This window comes from Chelon labrosus, assembly GCF_963514085.1.
Source record: "Chelon labrosus genome assembly, chromosome: 14".
Lineage (NCBI taxonomy): Eukaryota > Metazoa > Chordata > Actinopteri > Mugiliformes > Mugilidae > Chelon > Chelon labrosus.
In genome coordinates this window covers 21,168,866-21,196,414 of record NC_140347.1, presented here as the reverse complement: position 1 = coordinate 21,196,414, position 27,549 = coordinate 21,168,866, and the positions used below count along the sequence as shown (strand labels likewise).

General features: G+C 41.2%; 4 protein-coding genes and 1 pseudogene across 13 annotated transcripts in view; all 5 read left to right on the top strand.

Annotated features, from left to right (window-relative positions):
- The first annotated feature begins 416 nt into the window (after positions 1-416).
- LOC311499445 (cholesterol 24-hydroxylase-like) lies at positions 417-8,203 on the top strand. The gene is made up of 15 exons (XM_084560416.1): positions 417-763; positions 840-917; positions 2,386-2,467; positions 2,666-2,739; positions 3,107-3,193; positions 3,742-3,880; positions 4,011-4,121; positions 4,244-4,406; positions 4,559-4,624; positions 4,831-4,903; positions 4,993-5,077; positions 6,922-7,032; positions 7,222-7,310; positions 7,390-7,456; positions 7,543-8,203. Exons 1-15 carry the CDS (start codon positions 615-617, stop codon positions 7,690-7,692), a joined length of 1,524 nt encoding a protein of 507 aa, XP_084416542.1. The 5' UTR covers positions 417-614; the 3' UTR covers positions 7,693-8,203.
- A 1,162-nt stretch (positions 8,204-9,365) lies between these two features.
- Positions 9,366-10,478, top strand: LOC311499448 (coiled-coil domain-containing protein 85C-A-like; annotated as a pseudogene). The gene has a single exon. The product of its transcript is annotated as a coiled-coil domain-containing protein 85C-A-like (transcript).
- A 441-nt stretch (positions 10,479-10,919) lies between these two features.
- On the top strand, positions 10,920-17,230 carry LOC311499446 (cholesterol 24-hydroxylase-like). Its single transcript, XM_084560417.1, has 15 exons — positions 10,920-11,357; positions 11,480-11,557; positions 11,775-11,856; positions 12,056-12,129; positions 12,497-12,583; positions 13,150-13,288; positions 13,418-13,528; positions 13,647-13,809; positions 13,989-14,054; positions 14,264-14,336; positions 14,426-14,510; positions 15,775-15,885; positions 16,071-16,159; positions 16,239-16,305; positions 16,392-17,230. Exons 1-15 carry the CDS (start codon positions 11,209-11,211, stop codon positions 16,539-16,541), a joined length of 1,524 nt encoding a protein of 507 aa, XP_084416543.1. The 5' UTR covers positions 10,920-11,208; the 3' UTR covers positions 16,542-17,230.
- A 97-nt stretch (positions 17,231-17,327) lies between these two features.
- Positions 17,328-24,832, top strand: LOC311499328 (cholesterol 24-hydroxylase-like). Of its 2 annotated transcripts, none has more exons than XM_084560279.1 (15): positions 17,328-18,173; positions 18,856-18,933; positions 19,099-19,180; positions 19,368-19,441; positions 19,792-19,878; positions 20,504-20,642; positions 20,747-20,857; positions 20,970-21,132; positions 21,291-21,356; positions 21,563-21,635; positions 21,725-21,809; positions 23,656-23,766; positions 23,956-24,044; positions 24,124-24,190; positions 24,277-24,832. In XM_084560279.1, the coding sequence occupies exons 1-15, from the start codon at positions 18,157-18,159 to the stop codon at positions 24,424-24,426; spliced, it is 1,392 nt and encodes a 463-aa protein (XP_084416405.1). In that variant the 5' UTR covers positions 17,328-18,156; the 3' UTR covers positions 24,427-24,832. The 2 variants fall into 2 exon arrangements, with proteins under 2 accessions (XP_084416405.1, XP_084416404.1); XM_084560278.1 differs by having other exon boundaries at positions 17,328-18,735.
- A 285-nt stretch (positions 24,833-25,117) lies between these two features.
- Positions 25,118-27,549, top strand: part of LOC311499447 (coiled-coil domain-containing protein 85C-B-like) — a 42,946-nt gene continuing 40,514 nt past the window's right edge. For all 8 annotated transcript variants that reach the window (XM_084560425.1, XM_084560424.1, XM_084560423.1 and 5 more), the window contains exon 1: positions 25,118-26,706. In XM_084560425.1, coding sequence (XP_084416551.1) covers positions 26,004-26,706 — 703 coding nt within the window. In that variant the 5' untranslated portion in view covers positions 25,118-26,003. The remainder of the gene's footprint in view (positions 26,707-27,549) is intronic.

Below are 27,549 nucleotides of genomic sequence, written 5' to 3'. Positions count from 1 at the left end.
TGCCGGTATTTGGAAATTATTCCAGGAAAAAAGAGCAGGAACGGCCCCTTTCTTCAACCTTCTCAATTTCCCCGGGTTGTTAACAAAATCGTTTTTCTGGAAATGCCTGCTGCAAACACGACTCGTCTTGCTAGGGGTAAAGTCGTCCCGCCGTACTTTTACCATCCATTCGGCTCTCACCGACACGTCCACCGGAAAGCTATGAAAGCTTAAAGTACTGTTGTACCTGGACGAATTCGCACACAGGGGTACACAACAATGGAGTGCGGTCTTTTTCACCCGTTGATACGCCAACCGCCTCTCTTTTACCCGAAATCCGCTCATACTGAAACATTCAAAACTAGCCACTCTCGATTTCAAATCTCCACATCAACATCACGACCTACAGGAAGTACTCGAGCGCACACTCAAAACACGGAAGTTAACCGGAAGTTCTATTGTGCACGTAGCCTAAAAATATGCAAATACGCTGATGACGTCATTTAGCGACTTCTAGCGACTTTTAGGACAGCCAATAGCTACTTTCCTTACTGAGGACTTGGCAACACTGCGCTGAGGTTTCCGCTCATTAACTGTGGTTGCGAGCAGCTCTGCGCAGGACGTGAGTTACCAATATGGGAGTTTTTAACATGCTTTTGAGTCTGGCTGCTAAAGGGGCCGTGATTCTTTTCTTTCTGCTTCTACTGGCGTTTCTCGGCTACTGCCTGTACATCAAACGCATTCATATGAAATATGACCACATTCCAGGGCCACCGAGAGACAGGTGAGGAAAGTTGGTCCAAAGTCGGTGAGGATATAAACTTTAGGTAATTGTTAGCTAAAACACGTTTTTTACACAGTTTTTTCCTCGGACATTCACCAACGTTTCTACGTGTAATGAGAGATGGCGGAATTATACACGACAAGTTCCTGGAATGGTAAGTTTAAAATCACCACAGGTTTTGGATACGTCCGCCTAACTATTGCCAGTGCTATCGAGAGAGAGAGAGAGAGAGTTGCGACACTCCCACAGACCTCCGTTGTAAAAAATGGCGGCGCTTTTAACCGCCTACTTCCGGATTTGAAAGTCGGATTAGTTCCAAACACTGTCATTTGGGCGTTCGACCTCATTCATTTACATTGCTGCGAGTTGAGTTGTTCCAGAGCTAAGCTGCTGAAATATCGACCTCTTTTGAATTGTCAACTGTCTATATTGTATCAGAGGCCCTTTGCGATGCTTATACTGGTCTTCATTTGTATATGCACAGCGTAATTATTTATATTTTATCTTGGTTGTTTCAACCAATTTTCTAGCATTGCCTGCTAGCTAATTAGCCAGCGCGACTTCCCCTGCTGTGAAGGTAGTTCGGTGATGAATCGCTACCACCTTCATAGCAACTTTTATTTAATTGAATTTTGGGATATACTAACTTTTAATTATGTGACGTGTTGGCTGTACTTAATTTGTTGTACTGTTCCTGTTCCATGTTCACTTGGCTAGTGTACAATTTGCCCAGCGCTACTTGCTGATGCTTGATGAGATGAGATGCTGATTGCTGATAGATTGCTATCCCGTATGTCAAGGCATTGTCGTGACTCGTGATTTGAGCGAGGGTTATTTAATTAGGAATGACGGGAATTTTAGGACTGGCGAGTTTGGCGTTGTGGTCGTGGGGGTGGCCACTCATCAGAAGAAGTGAGCTAGCTTCTAGGCGAATTCTGAACGGACCGCCATGGCAGACCTCTTTGCGTTATCACGAAGGTAGGCTAATAGCTGAATCGGAATTTATAAGCAAAATCACGGGAATCAATAGCCTAATACAGCCCAGTTGTGCTCAAATGAATATCATGAGACGTCTACCATCAGATGAATGACATGGAAAAATTAAGTTAGGGCCTCTAAAGCCAGTGCTACTACCCATGCGAACATGAACACTAAGCTTTTCTCTCCATGTAGCCTAAAACTTATCTAAGTAATATAAGTTTTTCGTTGTCACCCTGCCTCTCCAAATGCAAAACTGACATTAACAAAATGCAATAATGTAATAACAGCTGAAAAAGTAATTGGGTGTGTGTTTTATTTTATATTTACCGTTCAATAATGCAATCGCTGCTGTCTGTCCCATAGAAGAACATGACAGCCAGCGCATGTTTTGGAACTAATTGGGTTTACATGAACCACGTGACAGCCATAGCGGCGACATCAAAGAGTGTCGCAACTCTCTCTCGATGGCACTGGTTAGGCCAAGTTTCGACCTCTTTTTCGTCGAGTATGTTTTGGTGTCAAATTCCGTGATAGTACTCCTGTACATAACACCATTCACTTTAAATTATCAGACTTGAGTATGTAATAGGTGAACCATTTTCTTTTAAAGCTTATTAATATTAATATTCTCTCATTCATAGGGCCGAGGAATATGGGCCTGTTTACAGGACAAATACTCTGCACTTCATTTTAATTTCTGTGACCTGTCCAGAGGCAACCAAGGTATGCCCATTGTTGCGTAAGCATTGCACATAAAAGTAGGTATAAGTGCACTGGGATTAAGATAGATGTGCTTGATAGCAGTCCTAAGCAAACAAATAATAGCCCAGCCCAGCCTTTATTTTAGTAAAATGTAAAAGAACGCTGCTTGATAATATTTACAGTCAGAAACCTTTCAATGTCTAACGGTTGTGGTTTAAGGAAGTCCTGATGTCCTCAAAGTACCCCAAAGATAAATTCCTCTACAAGCGACTCTTCAAGCTGTTTGGTCAAAGGTAATTCATTATACTGTTAGAATCACTTTATTGTACCTGCTTTATGGCTTGACATGCATTCAGCAGTAAGAAGAAAGTGTACTTTGTGATTCAGATTAGTTGCATTATTGAAGTGACATAATTGTATTATACACCACATCCTTCATTGTATCAGGGATGGACTGGTCATCAGGCATACCGGGAATTGTGTGTTATTAAATGTGGTGGGCTGGTCTCGTCCAAAATGCCAGAGCAGATACTTTGTCCCAGTCCCCCCCTGCAGTGTATTGTTAGCTTAACTCAGTAAAAATCAAAACTGCTTTTCAATGTCAAATCATTTAGCTACAGCCTTATTCTGAAAATATTTTCTCATTGGTCTCTTTCCAAGGTTCCTAGGCAATGGCTTGGTAACAGCACCGGATCATGAGCAATGGTATAAACAGCGCCGCATAATGGACCCTGCGTTTAGCAGCTTGTGAGTTACTCAGTTATCACTAAAAGAAAGAATATGATCAATCTTTATTTCATATCCAGATGTCTGTGAAGGTTCTCATTCATCAAGGTCATGTCCACTAAGCTGTTAAGAAAGGCAGCTGGACATGTAGAGTTTCTTGAAGGTGTTTTGCCAGTCATCCAATTAGCTTCTTCGGTTCTAAGTGACTGGTGGGAAGCTGAAGTTTATATAGGAACATTTGTGGGTGTAGCCCATCAGATAACTTCCTTGACTTGTTTCTATATCGACCAGAAACTGGCACGACTAGTGTCCATTGATGGTTAGTTGGAGCACCATGTTCAAGAAGCTCTACAAATCTAGTTGCCTTTCTTAAATGCTATTTGGATATACAATGACCTGGATGGCTGGGAACCTTCACAGACACATCCAGGTCATTTTAGATCCTTTTCAGATTGTGGGAATATCGTCTTTAGTTTACTTCCATTTCTTTTGTGCAACTTTGTCTAATTACAAAAATCTCAGTGGCTTTACTGGTACTGTTCCTTTGTCCAAATTATAACCACTTCCAGATACCTGAGAGGTCTAATGGGCACCTTCAATGAGAGGGCAGAGAAACTAATGAATAAACTCACAGATATTGCTGATAGTGAGTCCGACGCCAACATGCTCCACCTTGTCAACTGTGTTACTCTAGATGTTATTGCTAAGGTATTGTGCTATCAGTCAGTTTTGCAACTTCCTCTGCAGAAATCTTTATCCAACATATTGTTTATAAATGGCAATAAAGCACCACCAAATCTGTAATCATGTTCTAACATGTTTCCTTTATGACATTCAGGTTGCTTTTGGAGTGGATTTAGATCGCTTGATAAATAAATCGCCTTTTCCTAAAGCCATTGAGACATGTCTGAAAGGGATGGTGTACTGTATTAGAGATACTTTTCATGAGGTAATACTTACAAAACCTTGATATATATATATATATATATATATATGTTGGTTATTGTGGAATATGTGTTGCAAAACCCGTATTAACAAGCGTGACATTTAATCTTTAATCTCCAATTTCAGTTCAATCCAAAGAACAGACCATTCATTAATGAAGTGAGAGAAGCGTGCCGCCTGCTGCGCACAACTGGAGCTCAGTGGATCCATGACAGAAAGACTGCCATGCAAAACGGCGAAGATGTCCCCAAGGACATTCTCACGCAAATCATCAAAGCTGCCAGCAAAGGTAAGGATCCCATTTAATTAGACGAATGTTTAAATGTCTCAAATGACTAAGCATTGAGATTAAAATAACAAAGATTGTAAAAAATACACAGAACATGTTTGCAAGTAATGGAAATAAGACAAATGCTTTTTTCCATCTTCTTGTTATTCTAGAGGAAAACATGTCTAAAGAAGATGACGAGTTAATGTTGGACAATTTTGTGACATTCTTCATTGCGGGTGAGTCAGTATCTACATGGACAAAAACTGTTGAATAAAGGGTGCCACTTGTGATAGACATTCTGTTGTGTTTTATAGTGAACTGGTCCTTTAATGCACACTTTTTTTGTTCATAGAAGAAGAATACATCTACATAAGTGTGTGCTGTGTTTTATTGCTCTTTTTATAGTAATATTCTGATTCAGTTTTGCCGTACCACATTTCAGGGCAAGAAACAACTGCCAATCAACTGGCTTTTTGCATTATGGAACTGGCAAGACATCCTGATATACTGGAGAAGTAAGAAATAATAATGGTGTGCATGGTAATCTAAAGTATAGGTAGTGAATGAAGGCTTCTTCAGTCGTTTAATTTTTTTTATTTTTCAGAGTTAAGAAGGAGGTTGATGATGTCATTGGGATGAAACAGGAAATAACCTATGATGACCTGGGCCAATTGATCTATCTGTCACAGGTATATGCCACGATTATGCAAAAAGTTACACTTAAGTTTACTCTCATGTTCATTCATGTATTCGCCGTTACAGTGGATATAAAAAGTGTGAGTCCCCCTGTTAAATGTTAAACCAGCAGGTTTGACCAAATATTTAAGAGTTGACGCACCATGAGTGATTTCATTATAGTGCTCAGCTTGGAACATCTCAACTGTGGACTATAACGTCTTGCTCGTATTTGCACAGATGTTCCAGGTCTGTCAAACGGTATCAGGGCATCTCCTGTACACGGCCTTGTTCATGTCCTCCCACAGGTTATCTATAGGATTCAAGTTTGGGCTCTGGATTGGCCATTACCAAACATTAATATTTTATAGCTGAAGTCATTCTTTCGTTATGGATTAGGGTTGAATTGCTTTAAATCATTTTCATGGTGAAAGGTGAAAGTACTCTTCATTTCCAGCTCTCTAAACAACCAGAAGGTCCTGTGCCAAAATCAGTTGGTAGTCTCAAGCTTTTCATGGTTCTCTAAAGCCCGTTCCAGCTCTAGAAAAGCAGCCACAAAACACAATGCTGTGACTATCACACTTTACCGTGATTATGCTGTTCTTTTGCTAATAATGTGTTGTCATTGTGCTAAGCACACCTTTTACAATTTTGTCTAAATCGTTTAATCTTGGTCTCATCATACCATAACACACTGGAAGACCAGGTATGCGCCCAGTTTAACTGGGTCTGGGTGTGTTTTTTATCAGAAGATAAACCTCCGTCATGTGGTCCTGCACATTAGCCAAGGCAGAATAGACTGATAGCTGTCACATGTGTGAGGCAACCAATATTTTAGTGTAGTTGTGAGCATCCTGGAAGTCTACCTGCCCAGTTTTGTCTTTGTCTTTTCATAAATTTTGTAGTTTGCCAACAAGGCTAGTTATCTTATGAGGAACTGCACTATTTCAGACTATTCAAATATTCAAATTTTCTCTGAATTTAGGTTTAAGCATACTTTGTTTATTCAATCATTGATGGAGTAACCAACCCATGTTTCTGGCAAGGCAACCTGGCAATGGTACATCCAATTTTCGTGATTGCAGAAATAAGATAAGATAGGACTTTATTTAGATAGGACTTTAATTAGGGTGTTACAGCGATACAAGAAATACAATAAGGTAGACAAGATAAACGATATGAAAGTAAATATGGCACCAAAAAGTATTTACATAAGGGCACAGTGGTGTGGTGGTTAGCACTGATGCCTCACAGCTAGAAGGTTCTGGGTTTGAAACCATGGGCTGACTGGGCCTTTCTGTGTGGAGTTTGCATGCTCTCCCTGTGTCTATGTGGGTTCTCTCCAGGTACTCTGGCTTCCTCCCACTGTCCAAAGACATGCTCATTAGGTTAATTGGTGATTCTGAATTGGCCGTAGGTGTGCATGTGCATGTGTGAATGGTTGTCTGTCTCTCTGTGTTAGCCCTGCGATAGACTGGCGACCTGTCCAGGGTGTACCCCGCCTCTCGCCCGATGACAGCTGGGATAGGCTCCAGCAGACCCTGCGACCCTTAACAGGACAAGTGGTAACAGAAGATGAATAAATGAATAAAATATTTACATATTGCATCTGGTTTTCAGGAGCTAACCAAATACTCCTCCTAAAGTTAGCCGCTAGCTGCTAACCACTATTTGTTGTTTGGCGCTTTGTACTGGACAGATAGTGTAAAGTGGGTTTATCTGAGCTTTTAGCTGAAAATAACTTCCTGTTGTGGCTGGAAATTACTCTAAAATATATGAGAGTGTTGAAAGCTAAACAACAGCTGAATGAGGTTAAAATGCTTCCAGCATGCTTACCAACATTATAACCTTCCTCCAGGTGCTGAAAGAGACCCTGAGAATTTACCCAACAGCTCCAGGCACATCCCGTGACATTGTGGATGACATCATTATTGATGGTATCCACTTACCTGGGGGGTTCACTGCTTTTGTGAGTCATTTGCTTTTGATTGTGTTTGTAGGTCTGAAGAAGAAATTGTCTTCTTGTCTGTTTTAAATGTATTAAGGACAATAACTGACATTACTAAAAACCTAAGAAACTACACCTTGTTTTAGATCACTTGTTAAGCATTTCAGTTACCTACTATCAAAATGTGATTTTTCTTTTTCTGAAATTCAGTTCAGCACCTATGTGACTGGGAGAATGGAAAAATTCTTCAAGGACCCACTGACATTTGATCCAGACAGATTTCACCCAGATGCTCCAAAGTAAGCAGCAGACCTATCCTTAGACAGGATCCCATCATTGTGCATTGTGACTCAAGTTGCCTCTTATGTGTTTTATAAGGCCCTATTACTGCTACTACCCTTTTGCCCTCGGTCCACGCTCATGCCTGGGACAGAACTTTGCTCAGGTTAGTGCGTGCCTAAATAAATCAATAAATACATAGACATAAAACACATACAACCTCACACTGATTGACTGGCAATGTGTTTTCAGATGGAGGCTAAAGTTGTGATGGCTAAGCTGCTCCAGAGGTTTGACTTCACCCTTCTCCCGGGGCAGTCCTTGGATATCCTGGACACAGGCACTCTCAGGCCAAAGAGTGGAGTGCTGTGCTCTGTCCGGCACAGGAAGTACAATAAATAAATGATCATAAAGTAACATAGCGTACAAGGATATAATAATTGTGCAATTGGTGAGTTTGGGTTGTGGCTTATACTGCTTAACTGCTTCTCTGATTTTTAAACACTAAAAATAGACTACTGTTAATGAATTGTTAAATATGTATAATTAAATATTCCGTATATTCAGTTTAATTTTTGTTACTTATGAAAGGCCTAATGGAGGTACAACAGCCTATGAATTTATATGAAGTGATCTTTTTGTTTTGTGTAACTACTTTACTGAACACACAGAAATGTTTTGTGCCTGCAACGCTAATTATGAATATGACATGTTACTTAAATAAAACAAACATCCAAATGAAATACAGTGTGCTTTTATGCTGTGTTCTGTTTGCTGCACAATGATACATGTCAACCAGTGGTGGCTGCTGGTCTTTCAAATAGGGGAAGCCCAGTTTTGTAAAATTGGCCAATTATTACATCATTAAATTTAACAGGGTAACTAATTAATTCTCCTTATATTGTATAGGCCTATGTTTATAGTTATTATTAGTTAATTAGAGTGCATGAAAATGCACTCTACTGTTATCATAAGTATTATTATTATTATCATTCTTCTAACCAAAATTCATTTAATTAATTCAGCTTGAATCGTTTAACGTAGAAACTTCATTCAACTTTTAAACTATCAACTTTTAAACTACAGTGGATGCAGCTAGCTAGCTGGCTGGCTAGTTTACCCCCTACAATTGCAAATAAACGAACTTTTTAAAACTGAAATGAAAACAAGTAGCAAACTCAATAACGCTATATATTCACGATTTTATTTTGACAGATGGAAATAGTGCGATATATCGCAACAGATAATGAGCAGTAGCTTAGTATTAACCCTATGGTATTACTGTAACTTCACTCGCCAAATATCCGCATGGGACTGACCTAAAATCCTTCGATGCAGAAGTATAGTCTTAAAGCGCTGTCAATCACGACGAGTTCCAGCCACGTTAACAGTTCATCCAATCATCATACAGAAGCTCGGCGTCCTGGTACATCCCACTGCCCATTCACTCCCAGAGACGCCCGGCTTCCCTGGAAGTGACGATTTTGGAGCGTTTGTCCAATAAATGTCTAGCTTTTTTGCCCTGAGATCGGCCCATTCTGAAGCCCCATTGAAAGTCCATTGAAGCCGAGCCTCAATGGGTTTTTAAACGGACCGTGCCATTACAGCAATATGAGAAAAAAAATCACGATAGACGAACGGCTAAAACTTATTAACGATTGTGCTATTATAAGAAGTAGCCATGAAGTCGTTCATGTTCTAGCACATTTTAGTTTGAGTAGTAATGTTAATTCGTAGTATTTGACGAAATTGCCAGTGATATTTTAGGGGAGGCTGAGCTTCCCCTGTAGTCTTAGAGCAATCGCCTCTGATGTCAACATTATTCATGCGTTCAACCTGCAAATCATGATTTTGGCCAATGTTGTCAGTAAACACAAGAGGGCGCTGTGACCTGGTCAAGGAATTCCACATGCACCTGTTAAACTACAATTTTCATTTCTCACTCAGAAGCTGCTATTGGTTGAATTTGAACTGGTTGTTAAAGTTGGTTCAAATTATTATCTCTTAGTTTTTAATGTGGACCACTGCCTTTTATGCCTTTTACTTTCAAAATCTTTTAAAAGTGGCCTGTTATTATATTTTCAAATGGCTAATATTTTTGGAGCGTTTCTGTTGTCCCGAGTTTCTCCCAACAGTCCCTTTAAGAGGGCTGAGTCTGTGCGGTGTGCTTCTCCGGCGCACTTTTCATCTACCTGCTGCCCACACCTCTCCCACGTCTTGATTGGCCGTTGTTGACGAAATGTGAGTCCCAGCAATTGTTTTCCCAGATTGACAAAGGTTTTTCTGTAACCAGATTAGTGAGGGAGTTCAGTCCGTGCACGGGTTGGCATAGCATCACATTAATATTTTCCCTTTTATTATCGGACATTTTGGACAATGCATTAGTATTTTAACACAATTTCGCAATTGAGATTAAATTAAATGAGTTTTGATAGCTGATTTAAAGCCGACTGTTTAAACGAACTGAGACAGAGCCAAGGGAGTCATGGCTAAGAATCCGTCCGAGGGGCCGAAGGATGACCTGAGCCAACAGACGGACGAGGAGCTGCTGCGGTGCAGTAAAGAGGACCTGGTCAGGAAATTAAGGAGGGTTGACAGCGAGAAAACGAACTTGATGATCGAGCACGGCAACCTGATGAAAGACTTCAACCGACGGCTGCAGGTGCACCTCCACGAAATCCGGAGCCTGAAGGAGATCAATCAGAAGCTGCAGTACGACAACCATGAGCTCAGGGAGCTTTGCTGCTTCCTGGACGATGAAAGGCAGAAGGGCACGAAGCTGTCCCTCGAGTGGCAACGCTTTGGCCGCTACACTGCCAGCGCCATGTGGAAGAAGGTTGGCACCTGCATGATGAAGCTGAAGGAGCTGGAGGCCAACCAGGAGACCGTGCTGAGGGAGAACTCTGAACTGAAGGAGATCATCCTCATGTTGGACGAGGAGAGGAATGGGGCAGGGTCCAGGAGCTCCATAGACAGTCAGTCCAGTTTGACCAACCTGAACGGAGGCACCGCCACTGTCAGGGATGTTGGGGATGGGAGTAGCACGTCCAGTACGGGTAGTGCTGGCAACCCAGAATCACAACCACATACACAAGCCCTCACAGAACAGTAAGATGAGGAGGTCCATGGATGACCTGTCAGCACCACACCATCACAGGAGCATCCCCAATGGACTCAATGGTGAGTAGGCTACATACGCTGTGGAAACCCCTTGGAAACATGGGGAATCGTAATCTGCATGCACACTTAACACGTCCCAGAGTCCAACCAATCATGCCAATGAAGTTCTAAAATAAAAGCTTTTGGCCATATTCTGTTCAACTGGCCACATACCTGCCTGTTACAATGCCTCATCGATAGACACAGTCAGATGGTGTAGTTACTATGCGTGTGATTTCTGTGACAACGTATGCTGATCACCATTGTATTGAAGGATTAACTCACTGTAATGTCTCGATTGGGGTGATTATGACACACAGACGCACACACAGCATCCGTAAGTGGCTGTTTCAGTCCCACACTAACCCATCGCTTGAGTCCGCAAACTATGCTGGAATCGCCAGTAGACTACACGACTAACATTTCAACATCTAGACTAATGTCATGTCTGGATCTTTTCTGTAATGTGATATTATACGGATGAATTCACCCCCGTAATGTTGTCATGGAAAGTCAAACAGCCTAAGCCATTGAGACCGAATCCGTTTTTTGTACGAGGCTGTAAACATATTAACGTTGCTGTAAAGTTCGGCATTTTAACATGGGGGTCTATGGGGATTTGCTCCCTTTCGCTCCCACTCGATGAACTCATTTTGGCACTTCCGTATTGGCTCCGCTGCACAGACGCTGAGGTTTCCGCTCAGTGTGAACCATTAACTGTGGTTGCGAGCAGCTCTGCGCAGGACGTGAGTTACCAATATGGGAGTTTTTAACATGCTTTTGAGTCTGGCTGCTAAAGGGGCCGTGATTCTTTTCTTTCTACTTCTACTGGCGTTTCTCGGCTACTGCCTGTACATCAAACGCATTCATATGAAATATGACCACATTCCAGGGCCACCGAGAGACAGGTGAGGAAAGTTGGTCCAAAGTCGGTGAGGATATAAACTTTAGGTAATTGTGAGCTAAAACACGTTGGCTGACTTTGTTTCCTCATGTTTTTTTTTTTTTTTTTTTTTTTTTTTTTACACAGTTTTTTCCTCGGACATTCACCAACGTTTCTGCGTGTAATGAGAGATGGCGGAATTATACACGACAAGCTCCTGGAATGGTAAGTTTAAAATCACCATTGTTTTGGGATACGTCCGTTATGCAATAGTTAGTTTCGACCTATTTTTCGTCGAGTAGCTTATGTTTTGGTGTCAAATTCCGTGATAGTAGGACTCCTCTACATAACACCATTCACTTTAAGTTATCAGACTTGAGTATGTAATAGGTGAAACATTTTCTTTTAAAGCTTATTAATATTAATATTCTCTCATTCATAGGGCCGAGGAATATGGGCCTGTTTACAGGACAAATATTCTGCACTTCGTTTTAATTTCTGTGACCTGTCCAGAGGCAACCAAGGTAAGCCCATTGTTGCATAAGCATTGCACATAAAACTAGGTATAAGTGCACTGGGATTAAGATAGATGTGCTTGATAGCAGTCCTAAGCAAACAAATAATAGCCCAGCCCAGCCTTTATTTTGGTAAAATGTAAAAGAACGCTGCTTGATAATATTTACAGTCAGAAACCTTTCAGTGTCTTAATGGTTGTGGTTTAAGGAAGTCCTGATGTCCTCAAAGTACCCCAAAGATAAATTCCTCTACAAGCGACTCTTCAACCTGTTTGGTCAAAGGTAATTCATTATACTGTTAGAATCACTTTATTATACCTGCTTTATGGCTTGACATGCATTCAGCAGTAAGAAGAAAGTGTACTTTGTGATTCAGATTAGTTGCATTATTGAAGTGACATAATTGTATAATATACCACATCCTTCATTGTATCAGGGATGAACTGGCCATCAGGCATACCGGAAATTGTGTGTTATCAAATGTGGTGGGCCGGTCTCGTCCAAAATGCCAGAGCAGATACTTTGTCCCAGTCCCCCCCTGCAGTGTATTGTTAGCTTAACTCAGTAAAAATCATCACTGCTTTTTAATGTCAAATCATTTAGCTACATCCTTATTCTGAAAATATTTTCTGATTGGTCTCTTTCCAAGGTTCCTAGGCAATGGCTTGGTAACAGCACCGGATCATGAGCAATGGTATAAACAGCGCCGGATAATGGACCCTGCGTTTAGCAGCTTGTGAGTTACTCAGTTATCACTAAAAGAAAGAATCTGCTTGATCTTTATTTCATATCCACTGTCTGCAATCATTGTAGATGTCTGTGAAGGTTCTCATTCATCAAGGTCATGTCCACTAAGCTGTTAAGAAAGGCAGCTGGACATGTAGAGTTTCTTGAAGGTGTTTTGCCAGTCATCCAATTAGCTTCTTCAGTTCTAAGTGACTGGTGGGAAGCTGAAGTTTATATAGGAACATTTGTGGGTGTAGCCCATCAGATAACTTGCTTGACTTGTTTCTGTAACGACCAGAAACTGGCACGACTAGTATCCATTGATGGTTAGTTAGAGCACCATGTTCGAGAAAGTCTACAAATCCAGTTGCCTTTCTTAAATGCTATTTGGATATACAATGACCTGGACGGCTGAGAACCTTTACAGACACATCCAGGTCATTTTAGATCCTTTTCAGATTGTGGGAATATTGTCTTTAGTTTACTTCCATTTCTTTTGTGCAACTTTGTCTAATTACAAAAACCTCAGTGGCTTTACTGGTACTGTTCCTTTGTCCAAACTATAACCACTTCCAGATACCTGAGAGGTCTAATGGGCACCTTCAATGAGAGGGCAGAGAAACTAATGAATAAACTCACAGATATTGCTGATAGTGAGTCCGACGCCAACATGCTCCAGCTTGTCAACTGTGTTACTCTAGATGTTATTGCTAAGGTATTGTGCTATAGTCAGTTTTGCAAGTTCCTCTGCAGAAGTCTTTATCCAACATATTGTTTATAAATGGCAATAAAGCACCACCAAATCTGTAATCATGTTCTAACATGTTTTCTTTATGACATTCAGGTTGCTTTTGGCGTGGATTTAGATCTCTTGGAAAATACGTCACCTTTTCCTAAAGCCATTGAGACATGTCTGAAAGGGATGGTGTACTATATTAGAGATACTTTTTATGAGGTAATACTTACAAAAAATTGATCGGGACATCCCTTCTTACATGTTGGTTATTATGGAATGTGTGTTGCAAAACCCGTATTAACAAGTGTGACATTTAATCTTTAATCTCCAATTCCAGTTCAATCCAAAGAACAGACCATTCATTAATGAAGTGAGAGAAGCGTGCCGCCTGCTGCGCACAACTGGAGCTCAGTGGATCCATGACAGAAAGACTGCCATGCAAAACGGCGAAGATGTCCCCAAGGACATTCTCACGCAAATCATCAAAGCTGCCAGCAAAGGTAAGGATCCCAAAAGAAGCATTTAATTAGACGAATGTTTAAATATCTCTGTGGCAAGGAAAATCTCAAATGACTAAGCATTGAGATTAAAATAACAAAGATTGTAAAAAATACACAGAACATGTTTGCAAGTAATGGAAATAAGACAAATGCTTTTTTCCATCTTCTTGTTATTCTAGAGGAAAACATGTCTAAAGAAGATGACGAGTTAATGTTGGACAATTTTGTGACATTCTTCATTGCGGGTGAGTCAGTATCTACATGGACAAAAACTGCTGAATAAAGGGTGCCATTTGTGATAGACATTCTGTTGTGTTTTATAGTGAACTGGTCCTTTAATGCACACTTTTTTTTTGTTCATAGAAGAAGAATAAATCTACATAAGTGTGTGCTGTGTGTTATTGCTCTTTTTTATAGTAAAGTTCTGATTCAGTTTTGCCATACCACATTTCAGGGCAAGAAACAACTGCCAATCAACTGGCTTTTTGCATCATGGAACTGGCAAGACATCCTGATATACTGGAGAAGTAAGAAATAATAATGCTGTGCATGGTAATCTAAAGTAAAGCTAGTGAATGAAGGCTTCTTCAGTCGTTTAATTTTTTTTATTTTTCAGAGTTAAGAAGGAGGTGGATGATGTCATTGGGATGAAACAGGAAATAACCTATGATGACCTGGGCCAACTGATCTATCTGTCACAGGTATATGCCACGATTATGCAAAAAGTTATACTGGAAGTCTTCTTAGAGTGTCCATAGGGAAGTTTACTCTTATGTTTATTCATGCATTTGCTGTTACAGTGGATATAAAAAGTGTGACCCCCCCCGTTAAATGTTAAACCAGCAGATTTGACCAAATATTTAAAGGGGAACTACTGTTTTTTTTTACAACCTGGACCTTATTTCTGGCGTAAAATATGGTCGCCTACTCACCCATATAACGTTTGTGTAATTTGTATTCCTTCGGGAGATATTTAGATCTCGTATACCATGTAGTGGGAGTGACTGGGGCACTATTTTGTTATCGTACGTTAGTGCTATTCCCCGTTGAGTCCGGAGTTACCTGTTATCATTATCTGGAGTCTGTAGATTGACCTACAGACCCCGGATGATGTCTTCTGACCTGATGATGTCAGGGTTGACGCACCTTAATTGATTTTACTGTGGTGCTCAGCTTGGAACATCTCAACTGTGGAATATATCGTCTTGCTCTTATTTGCACAGCTGTTCCAGGTCTGTCAAATGGTATCAGGGCATCTCCTCTACACGGCCTTGTTCACGTCCTCCCACAGGTTATCTATAGGATTCAGGTTTGGGCTCTGGATTGGCCATTACTAAACATTAATATTTTATAGCTGCGCCCAGTTAACTGGGTCTGGATGTGTTTTTCCTCAGAAAATAAACGCCCATCATGTGGCTCTGCATATTAGCCAAGGCAGAGGAAGGATAGACTGATAGCTGTCACATGTGTGAGGCAACCAATATTTCAGTATAGTTGTGAGCATCCTGGAAGTCTACTTTTTTCTTTGTCTTTTCATCAGTTTTGTAGTTTGCCAACAAGGCTAGTTATCCTTATCAGGAATTGCACCATTTCAGATTGTTCAAATACCTGTTCTCTGAAATTAGGTTTAACCATACTTTGTTTATTTAATCATTTATGGAGTAACTGGCCAATGTTTCTGGCATGGCAACCTGGCAATGGTACATCTAATATTTGTGATTCCCGAAATACTCCTCCTAAAGTTAGCCGCTAGCTGCAAACCACTATTTGTTACTATTTGTTTTTTTGGCGCTTTGTACTGGACAGATAGTGTAAAGTGGGTTTATCTGAGCTTTTAGCTGAAAATAACTTCCTGTTGTGGCTGGAAATGACTCTAAAATATATGAGAGTGTTGAAAGCTAAACAACAGCTGAATGAGGTTAAAATGCTTCCAGCATGCTTACCAACATTGTAACCTTCCCCCAGGTGCTGAAAGAGACCCTGAGAATGTACCCAACAGCTCCAGGCACATCCCGTGAAATTGCGGATGACATCATTATTGATGGTATCCACTTACCTGGGGGATTCACTGCTTTTGTGAGTCATTTGCTTTTGATTGTGTTTGTAGGTCTGAAGAAGAAATTGTCAGTCTGTTTTAAATGTATTAAGGACAATAACCGACATTACTAAAAACCTAAGAAACTACACTTTGTTTTAGATCACTTATTAAGCATTTCAGTTACCTACTATCAAAACATGATTTTTCTTTTTCTGAAATTCAGTTCAGCTCCTATGTGACTGGGAGAATGGAAAAATTCTTCAAGGACCCACTGACATTTGATCCGGACAGATTTCACCCAGATGCTCCAAAGTAAGCAGCAGACCTATCCTTAGACAAGATCCCATCATTGTGCATTGTGACTCAAGTTGCCTCTTATGTGTTTTATAAGGCCCTATTACTGCTACTACCCTTTTGCCCTCGGTCCACGCTCATGCCTGGGACAGAACTTTGCTCAGGTTAGTGCGTGCCAAAATAAATCAATAAATACATAGACATAAAACACATACAACCTCACACTGATTGACTGGCAATGTGTTTTCAGATGGAGGCTAAAGTTGTGATGGCTAAGCTGCTCCAGAGGTTTGACTTCACCCTTCTCCCGGGGCAGTCCTTGGATATCCTGGACACAGCCACTCTCAGGCCGAAGAGTGGAGTGCTGTGCTCTGTCCGGCACAGGAAGTACAATAAATAAATGATCATAAAGTAACATAGTATACAAGGATATAATAATAGTGCAATTGGTGAGTTTGGGTTGTGGCTTATACTGCTTAACTGCTTCTCTGATTTTTAAACACTATAAAAATAGACTCCTGTTAATGAATTGTTAAATATGTATAATTAAATATTCCGTATATTCACAGTTTAATTTTTGTTACTTACAAAAGACCTAATGGAGGTATAGGATTTTATTTTTCCGTTCTAATACAATAGCCTATGAATTTATATGAAGTGATCTTTTTGTTTTGTGTAACTACTTTACTGAACACACAGAAATGTTTTGTGCCTGCAACGCTAATTATGAATATGACATGTTACTTAAATAAAACAAACATCCAAATGAAATGCAGTGTGCTTTTATGCTGTGTTCTGTTTGCTGCCCAGTGATACATGTCAACATTATTCATGCGTTCAACCTGCAAATCATGATTTTGGCCAATGCTGTCAGTAAACACAAGAGGGCGCTGTGACCTTGTCAAGGAATTCCACGGGCACCTGTTAAACTACAATTTTCATTTCTCACTCAGAAGCTGCTATTGGTTGAATTTGAACTGGTTGTTTTCATGCAGTCAAAGTTGGTTCAAATCATTATCTCTTAGTTTTTAATGTGGACCACTGCCTTTTATGCCCTTTATTTTCAAAATCTTTTAAAAGTGGCCTGTTATTATATTTTCAAATGGCTAATATTTTTGGAGCGTTTCTGTTGTCCCGAGTTTTTCCCAACTGTCCCTTTAAGAGGGCTGAGTCTGTGCGGTGTGCTTCTCCAGCGCACTTTTCATCTACCTGCTGCCCACACCTCTCCCACGTCTTGATTGGCCGTTGTTGACGGAGTGTGAGTCCCAGCAATTGTTTTCCCAGATTGACAAAGGTTTTTCTGTAACCAGATTAGTGAGGGAGTTCAGTCCGTGCACGGGTTGGCATAGCATCACATTAATATTTTCCCTTTCATTATCGGCCTGTCGGAGATTAGGGCATGATGGCACTCTCGGATTTTGGACAATGTATTCTTATTTTAACACAATTTCGCAACTGAGATGAGGTTAAATGAGTTTTGTTAAATGAGTCTGGTTTAACCTGATGAAAGACATCAACCGACGGCTGCAGGTGCACCTACACGAAATCCGGAGCCTGAAGGAGATCAGTCAGAAGCTGCAGGACGACAACCATGAGCTCAGGGAGCTTTGCATGCTTCCTGGACGACGACAGTCAGGAACACTGGGCACATGATGAAGCTGAAGGAGCTGGAGGCCAACCAGGAGACTGTGCTGAGGGAGAACTCTGAACTGAAGGAGATCATCCTCATATTGGACGAGGAGAGGAATGGGGCAGGGTCCAGGAGCTCCATAGACAGTCAGTCCAGTTTGACCAACCTGAACGGGGGCACCAGGACTGTCAGGGATGTTGGGGACGGGAGTAGCACGTCCAGTACGGGTAGTGCTGGCAACCCAGACCACCACAATCACAACCACATACACAAGCCCTCAGAGAACAGTAAGATGAGGAGGTCCATGGATGACCTGTCAGCACCACACCATCTCAGGAGTATCCCCTCACTGTAATGTCTCGATTGGGGTGATTATGACTCACAGATGCACACACAGTATCCGTAAGTGTCCGTTTCAGTCCCACACGAACCCATCGTTTGAGTCCGCAAACTATACTAGAGTCGCCAGTACACGACTAACATTTCAACATCTAGAGTCTAATGTCATGTCTGGGTCTTTTCTGTAATGTGATATTATACGGATGAATTCACCCCCGTAATGTTGTCGTGAAAGTCGAATAAGCTATTGAGACCAAATCCGTTTTTTGTACGAGGCTGTAAACATATTAACGTTGCTGTAAAGTTCGGCATTTTAACATGGGGGTCTATGGGGATTTGCTCCCTTTCGCTCCCACTCGATGAACTCATTTTGGCACTTCCGTATTGGCTCCGCTGCACAGACGCTGAGGTTTCCGCTCAGTGTGAACCATTAACTGTGGTTGCGAGCAGCTCTACGCAGGACGTGAGTTACCAATATGGGAGTTTTTAACATGCTTTTGAGTCTGGCTGCTAAAGGGGCCGTGATTCTTTTCTTTCTACTTCTACTGGCGTTTCTCGGCTACTGCCTGTACATCAAACGCATTCATATGAAATATGACCACATTCCAGGGCCACCGAGAGACAGGTGAGGAAAGCGGGTCGTAGTCGATGGGGATATAAACTTTAGGTAATTGTGAGCTAAAACATGTTGGCTGACTTTGTTTTTTTTTTTGTGTTTTTTTGTTTGTTTTTTTGTTAAACTCAGTTTTTTCCTCGGACATTCACCAACGTTTCTGCGTGTAATGAGAAATGGTGGAAATATACACGACAAGTTCCTGGAATGGTAAGTTTAAAATCACCACAGGTTTTGGATACGTCCGTTATATGCATTAAGTAGTAGTTAGTTTCGACCACCACTACATTCACTTTAAGTTATCAGACTTGAGTATGTAATAGGTGAACCACTTTCTTTTAAAGCTTATTAATACTAATATTCTCTCATTCATAGGGCCGAGAAATATGGGCCTGTTTACAGGACAAATATTCTGCACTACGTTTTCACTTGTGTGAGCTGTCCAGAGGCGACCAAGGTAAGCCCATTGTTGCATAAGCATTGCACATAAAAGTAGGTATAAGTGCACTGGGATTAAGATGGATGTGCTTGATAGCAGTCCTAAGCAAACAAATAATAGCCCAGCCCAGCCTTTATTTTGGTAAAATGTAAAAGAACGCTGCTACAGTCAAACACCTTTCAATGTCTAACGGTTGTGGTTTAAGGAAGTCCTGATGTCCCCAAAGTACCCCAAAGATAAATTCCTCTGCAAGCGACTCTTCAACCTATTTGGTCAAAGGTAATTCATCATACTGTCAGAATCACTTTATTGTACCTGCTTTATACACCATGGCTTGACATGCATTCAGCAGTAAGAAGAAAGTTCACGTTGTGATTCAGATTAGTTGCATTATTGAAGTGGCATAATTGTATAATATACCACATCCTTCAGTGTATCAGGGATGGACTGGCCATCAGGCATGCCGGGAATTGTGTGTTATCAAATGTGGTCCAAAGATTTTTTGTCCCAGTCCCCCCCTGCAGTGTATTGTTAGCTTAACTGAGTAAAAATCATCACTGCTTTTCAGTGTCAAATCATTTAGCTTCATCCTTACTCTGAAAATATTTTCTGATTGGTCTCTCTCCAAGGTTCCTAGGCAATGGCCTGATAACAGCACGGGATCATGAGCAATGGTATAAACAGCGCCGGATAATGGACCCTGCGTTTAGCAGCTTGTGAGTTACTCAGTTATCACTAAAAGAAAGAATCTGCTTAATCTTTATTTCATATCCAGTGTCTGCAGTCATTGTAGATGTCTGTGAAGGTTCTCAGTCATCAAGGTCATGTCCACAAAGCTGTTAAGAAAGGCAGCTGGACATGTAGAGTTTCTTGAAGGTGTTTTGCCAGTCATCCAATTAGCTTCTTCAGTTCTAAGTGACTGGTGGGAAGCTGAAGTTTATATAGGAGCATCTGTGGGTGTAGCCCATCAGAAAGCTTGCTTGACTTGTTTCTGTAACGACCAGAAACTGGCATGACTGTGTCCGTTAATGGTTAGTTAGCGCACCATCTTCAAGAAACTCTACAAATCTAGTTGCCTTTCTTAAATGCTTTTTGGATATACAATGACCTGGATGGCTGGGAACCTTCACAGACACATCCAGGTCATGATATATCTAAACAAAGCTGAAACAAAGGCATTTGTTACAGTTTTGTCTTTGGATAATCATTTTAGATCCTTTTCTGATTGTGGGAATATTGTCTTTAGTTTACTTCCATTTTTTTGTGCAACTTTGTCTAATTACAAAAATCTCAGGGGCTTTACTGGTACTGTTCCTTTGTCCAAACTATAACCACTTCCAGATACCTGAGAGGTCTAATGGGCACCTTCAATGAGAGGGCAGAGAAACTAATGAATAAACTCACAGATATTGCTGATAGTGAGTCCGAAGCCAACATGCTCCAGCTTGTCAACTGTGTTACTCTAGATGTTATTGCTAAGGTATTGTGCTATAGTCAGTTTTGCAAGTTCCTCTGCAGAAGTCTTTATCCAACATATTGTTTATCTGTAATCATGTTCTAACATGTTTCTTTTATGACATTCAGGTTGCTTTTGGAGTGGATTTAGATCTCTTGATAAATAAATCACCTTTTCCTAAAGCCATTGAGACATGTCTGAAAGGGATGGTGTACTGTATTAGAGATGCTTTTCATGAGGTAATACTTACAAAACCTTGATATATATATATATATGTTGGTTATTGTGGAATATGTGTTGCAAAACCCGTATTAACAAGCGTGACATTTAATCTTTAATCTCCAATTTCAGTTCAATCCAAAGAACAGACCATTCATTAATGAAGTGAGAGAAGCGTGCCGCCTGCTGCGCACAACTGGAGCTCAGTGGATCCATGACAGAAAGACTGCCATGCAAAACGGCGAAGATGTCCCCAAGGACATTCTCACGCAAATCATCAAAGCTGCCAGCAAAGGTAAGGATCCCAAAAGAAGCATTTAATTAGACGAATGTTTAAATGTCTCAAATGACTAAGCATTGAGATTAAAATAACAAAGATTGTAAAAAATACACAGAACATGTTTGCAAGTAATGGAAATAAGACAAATGCTTTTTTCCATCTTGTTATTCTAGAGGAAAACATGTCTAAAGAAGATGACGAGTTAATGTTGGACAATTTTGTGACATTCTTCATTGCGGGTGAGTCAGTATCTACATGGACAAAAACTGCTGAATAAAGGGTGCCATTTGTGATAGACATTCTGTTGTGTTTTATAGTGAACTGGTCCTTTAATGCACACTTTTTTTGTTCATAGAAGAAGAATACATCTACATAAGTGTGTGCTGTGTGTTATTGCTCTTTTTATAGTAAAGTTCTGATTCAGTTTTGCCGTACCACATTTCAGGGCAAGAAACAACTGCCAATCAACTGGCTTTTTGCATCATGGAACTGGCAAGACATCCTGATATACTGGAGAAGTAAGAAATAATAATGGTGTGCATGGCAATCTAAAGTATAGGTAGTGAATGAAGGCTTCTTCAGTCGTTTAATTTTTTTTATTTTTCAGAGTTAAGAAGGAGGTTGATGATGTCATTGGGATGAAACAGGAAATAACCTATGATGACCTGGGCCAATTGATCTATCTGTCACAGGTATATGCCACGATTATGCAAAAAGTTACACTTAAGTTTACTCTCATGTTCATTCATGTATTCGCCGTTACAGTGGACATAAAAAGTGTGAGTCCCCCTGTTAAATGTTAAACCAGCAGGTTTGACCAAATATTTAAGAGTTGACGCACCATGAGTGATTTCATTATAGTGCTTTGCTTGGAACATCTCAACTGTGGAATATAACGTCTTGCTCGTATTTGCACAGATGTTCCAGGTCTGTCAAACGGTATCAGGGCATCTCCTGTACACGGCCTTGTTCATGTCCTCCCACAGGTTATCTATAGGATTCAGGTTTGGGCTCTGGATTGGCCATTACCAAACATTAATATTTTATAGCTGAAGCCATTCTTTTGTTATGGATTGGGGTTGAATTGCTTTAAATCATTTTCATGGTGAAAGGTGAAAGTACTCTTCATTTCCAGCTCTCTAAACAACCAGAAGGTCCTGTGCCAAAATCAGTTGGTAGTCTCAAGCTATTCGTGATTCTCTAAAGCCCGTTCCAGCTCTAGAAAAACAGCCACAAAACACAATGCTGTGACTATCACACTTTACCGTGTCTATGCTGTTCTTTTGCTAATAATGTGTTGTCATTGTGCTAAACACACCTTTTACAGTTTTGTCTAAATCATTTAATCTTGGTCTCATCATACCATAACACACTGGAAGACCAGGTATGCGCCCAGTTTAACTGGGTCTGGGTGTGTTTTTTATCAGAAGATAAACCTCCGTCATGCGGTCCTGCACATTAGCCAAGGCAGAATAGACTGATAGCTGTCACATGTGTGAGGCAGCCAATATTTTAGTGTAGTTGTGAGCATCCTGGAAGTCTACCTGCCCAGTTTTGTGTTTGTCTTTTCATAAATTTTGTAGTTTGCCCACAAGGCTAGTTATCTTATGAGGAATTGCACGATTTCAGACTATTCAAATATTCAAATTTTCTCTGAATTTAGGTTTAAGCATACTTTGTTTATTTAATCATTTATGGAGTAACCAACCCATGTTTCTGGCAAGGCAACCTGGCAATGGTACATCCAATTTTCGTGATTGCAGAAATAAGATAAGATAGGACTTTATTTAGATAGGACTTTAATTAGGGTGTTACAGCAATACAAGAAATAGAATAAGGTAGACAAGATAAACGATATGAAAGTAAATATGGCACAAAAAATATTTACATAAGGGCGGCACAGTGGTGTGGTGGTTAGCACTGATGCCTCACAGCTAGAAGGTTCTGGGTTCGAAACCATGGGCTGACTGGGCCTTTCTGTGTGGAGTTTGCATGCTCTCCCTGTGTCTATGTGGGTTCTCTCCGGGTACTCTGGCTTCCTCCCACTGTCCAAAGACATGCTCATTAGGTTAATTGGTGATTCTAAATTGGCCGTAGGTGTGCATGTGCATGTGTGAATGGTTGTCTGTCTCTCTGTGTTAGCCCTGCGATAGACTGGCGACCTGTCCAGGGTGTACCCCGCCTCTCGCCCGATGACAGCTGGGATAGGCTCCAGCAGACCCTGCGACCCTTAACAGGACAAGTGGTAACAGAAGATGAATAAATGAATAAAATATTTACATATTGCATCAGGTTTTCAGTAGCTAACCAAATTCTCCTCCTAAAGTTAGCCGCTAGCTGCAAACCACTATTTGTTGTTTGGCGCTTTGTACTGGACAGATAGTGTAAAGTGGGTTTATCTGAGCTTTTAGCTGAAAATAACTTCCTGTTGTGGCTGGAAATTACTCTAAAATATATGAGAGTGTTGAAAGCTAAACAACAGCTGAATGAGGTTAAAATGCTACCAGCATGCTTACCAACATTGTAACCTTCCCCCAGGTGCTGAAAGAGACCCTGAGAATTTACCCAACAGCTCCAGGCACATCCCGTGACATTGTGGATGACATCATTATTGATGGTATCCACTTACCTGGGGGATTCACTGCTTTTGTGAGTCATTTGCTTTTGATTGTGTTTGTAGGTCTGAAGAAGAAATTGTCTTCTTGTCTGTTTTAAATGTATTAAGGACAATAACTGACATTACTAAAAACCTAAGAAACTACACTTTGTTTTAGATCACTTGTTAAGCATTTCAGTTACCTACTATCAAAATGTGATTTTTCTTTTTCTGAAATTCAGTTCAGCACCTATGTGACTGGGAGAATGGAAAAATTCTTCAAGGACCCACTGACATTTGATCCAGACAGATTTCACCCAGATGCTCCAAAGTAAGCAGCAGACCTATCCTTAGACAGGATCCCATCATTGTGCATTGTGACTCAAGTTGCCTCTTATGTGTTTTATAAGGCCCTATTACTGCTACTACCCTTTTGCCCTCGGTCCACGCTCATGCCTGGGACAGAACTTTGCTCAGGTTAGTGCGTGCCTAAATAAATCAATAAATACATAGACATAAAACACATACAACCTCACACTGATTGACTGGCAATGTGTTTTCAGATGGAGGCTAAAGTTGTGATGGCTAAGCTGCTCCAGAGGTTTGACTTCACCCTTCTCCCGGGGCAGTCCTTGGATATCCTGGACACAGGCACCCTCAGGCCGAAGAGTGGAGTGCTGTGCTCTGTCCGGCACAGGAAGTACAATAAATAAATGATCATAAAGTAACATAGCGTACAAGGATATAATAATTGTGCAATTGGTGAGTTTGGGTTGTGGCTTATACTGCTTAACTGCTTCTCTGATTTTTAAACACTAAAAATGGACTACTGTTAATGAATTGTTAAATATGTATAATTAAATATTTCGTATATTCACAGTTTAATTTTTGTTACTTACGAAAGGCCTAATAGAGGTATAGGATTTTATTTTTCCGTTCTAATACAATAGCCTATGAATTTATATGAAGCGATTTTTTTGTTTTGTGTAACTACTTTACTGAACACACAGAAATGTTTTGTGCCTGCAACGCTAATTATGAATATGACATGTTACTTAAATAAAACAAACATCCAAATGAAATACAGTGTGCTTTTAGGCTGTGTTCTGTTTGCTGCGCAGTGATACATGTCAACATTATTCATGCTTTCAACCTGCAAATCATGATTTTGGCCAATGCTGTCAGTAAACACAAGAGGGCGCTGTGACCTTGTCAAGGAATTCCACGGGCACCTGTTAAACTACAATTTTCATTTCTCACTCAGAAGCTGCTATTGGTTGAATTTGAACTGGTTGTTTTCATGCAGTCAAAGTTGGTTCAAATTATTATTTCTTAGTTTTTAATGTGGACCACTGCCTTTTATGCCATTTCATTTTAAAATTCTTTTAAAAGTGACCTGTTATTATATTTTCAAATGGCTAATATTTTTGGAGCGTTTCTGTTGTCCCGAGTTTCTCCGTACTGTCCCTTTAAGAGGGCTGAGTCTGTGCGGTGTGCTTCTCCGACGCACTTTTCATCTACCTGCTGCCCACTCCTCTCCCACGTCTTGATTGGCCGTCTTGGTCGAAATCCTCTTGAATGATTTCAAACTCGAGTGTTTGGACAAGAAGGAGGAGAAGGAGGAGGGGGTGCCCGCTGCTAATTCCGAGCTGGCTGAGTGGAAAAGGCTGAGCCCTTGGTCCACCAACGCACGGCTTCAGTAAAGAGGTTTACCGTGGATTGTTGTTGACGGTAAAAACGCGTCCGAGAGCGGTAAAGAGTGTAGCCCACAGGTACCGCGTTTACTACAACATAAGCTGTTTTTAGTTTTATTTTTTCATTTTTTTAGATTGATTTCCATACAGATACCAGGCTGTTTTTAGTTTTCCATCATTTGAATGGAGTGATGTCCAGCGAAGACGGCGCACATTGCGATGGGACGCGGTGTGCCTTGCTGACAGGACTCTGTGCCCGGGACTAGATCCTGATTGGAAATCTTTGTTAATCGATTGAAATGTGTTCGTTGTTGACGGAATGTGAGTACCAGCAATTGTTTCCCAGATTGACAAAGGCTTTTCTGTAGCCAGATTAGTGAGGGAGTTCAGTCCGTGCACGGGTTGCCATAGCATCACATTAATATTTTCCCTTTCATTATCGGCCTGTCGGAGATTAGGGCATGACGGCAGTCTCGGATTTTGGACAATGCATTCTTATTTTAACACAATTTCGCAATTGAGATGAGGTTAAATGAGTTTTGATAGCTGATTTAAAGCCGACTGTTTAAACGAACTGAGACAGAGCCAAGGGAGTCATGGCTAAGAATCCGTCCGAGGGGCCGAAGGATGACCTGAGCCAACAGACGGACGAGGAGCTGCTGCGGTGCAGTAAAGAGGACCTGGTCAGGAAATTAAGGAGGGTTGACAGCGAGAAAATGAACTTGATGATCGAGCACGGCAACCTGATGAAAGACATCAACCGACGGCTGCAGGTGCACCTCCACGAAATCCGGAGCCTGAAGGAGATCAATCAGAAGCTGCAGGATGACAACCATGAGCTCAGGGAGCTTTGCTGCTTCCTGGACGACGACAGGCAGAAGGGCAAGAAGCTGTCCCGGGAGTGGCAACGCTTTGGCCGCTACACTGCCAGCGCCATGTGGAAGGAGGTTGGCACCTACATGATGAAGCTGAAGGAGCTGGAGGCCAACCAGGAGACCGTGTTGAGGGAGAACTCTGAACTGAAGGAGATCATCCTCATGTTGGACGAGGAGAGGAATGGGGCAGGGTCCAGGAGCTCCATAGACAGTCAGTCCAGTTTGACCAACCTGAACGGAGGCACCGGCACTGTCAGGGATGTTGGGGATGGGAGTAGCACGTCCAGTACGGGTAGTGCCGGCAGCCCAGACCACCACAATCACAACCACATACACAAGCCCTCAGAGAACAGTAAGATGAGGAGGTCCATGGATGACCTGTCAGCACCACACCATCACAGGAGCATCCCCAATGGACTCAATGGTGAGTACATACGCTGTGGAAACCCCTTGGAAACATGGGGAATCGTAATCTGCATGCACACTTAACACGTCCCAGAGTCCAACCAATCAGGCCAATGAAGTTCTAAAATAAAAGCTTTTGGCCATATTCTGTTCAACTGGCCACATACCTGCCTGTTACAATGCCTCATCGATAGACACAGTCAGATGGTGTAATTACTATGTGCGTGTGATTTCTCTGACAACATACGCTGATCACCATTGCTGTGAAGGATTAACTGGGAGGGTGGGGTCTTGGCTTAACCTCACTGTAATGTCTCGATTGGGGTGATTATGACACACAGATGCACACACAGCATCCATAAGTGGCCGTTTCAGTCCCACACGAACCCATCGCTTGAGTCTGCACTGATTTAGGTCACTGCACTTGCGCTACTCAAGGAGGAGGTCTTATCTTAATAGCTTTTAGAGGCATCTCAATTACATATATATATATATATATAGAGAGAGAGAGTTGTTTGCTGAATATTGTTTATACTTGTAGAAGAGTACTCATGTCAGCTTAGGGCCCTTTTGAAATGTTTGGCGTGGGACCAGAAATCAATGTCCCTGCTTTAAGACCTAAATACGTGGCTGAAAGCTGCATGTGAGGATGAAAATGCCATGATGGAACAGGACAGGAGGACACTAAGCCTCTAGCGAGCGCACGGGCTCATAACCCTCTGTGATCTGTTCGGAAAGGGGAATAAACTCTGGTACATAGCGGGGGAAAAAAATCCTCCGTCTAGCTGAAACTTTTATTTTTATTCTGCCCTGATTTGCGAGGACAGGGCAACAACAACAGCAACAGCAGCAGCAGCAGTGT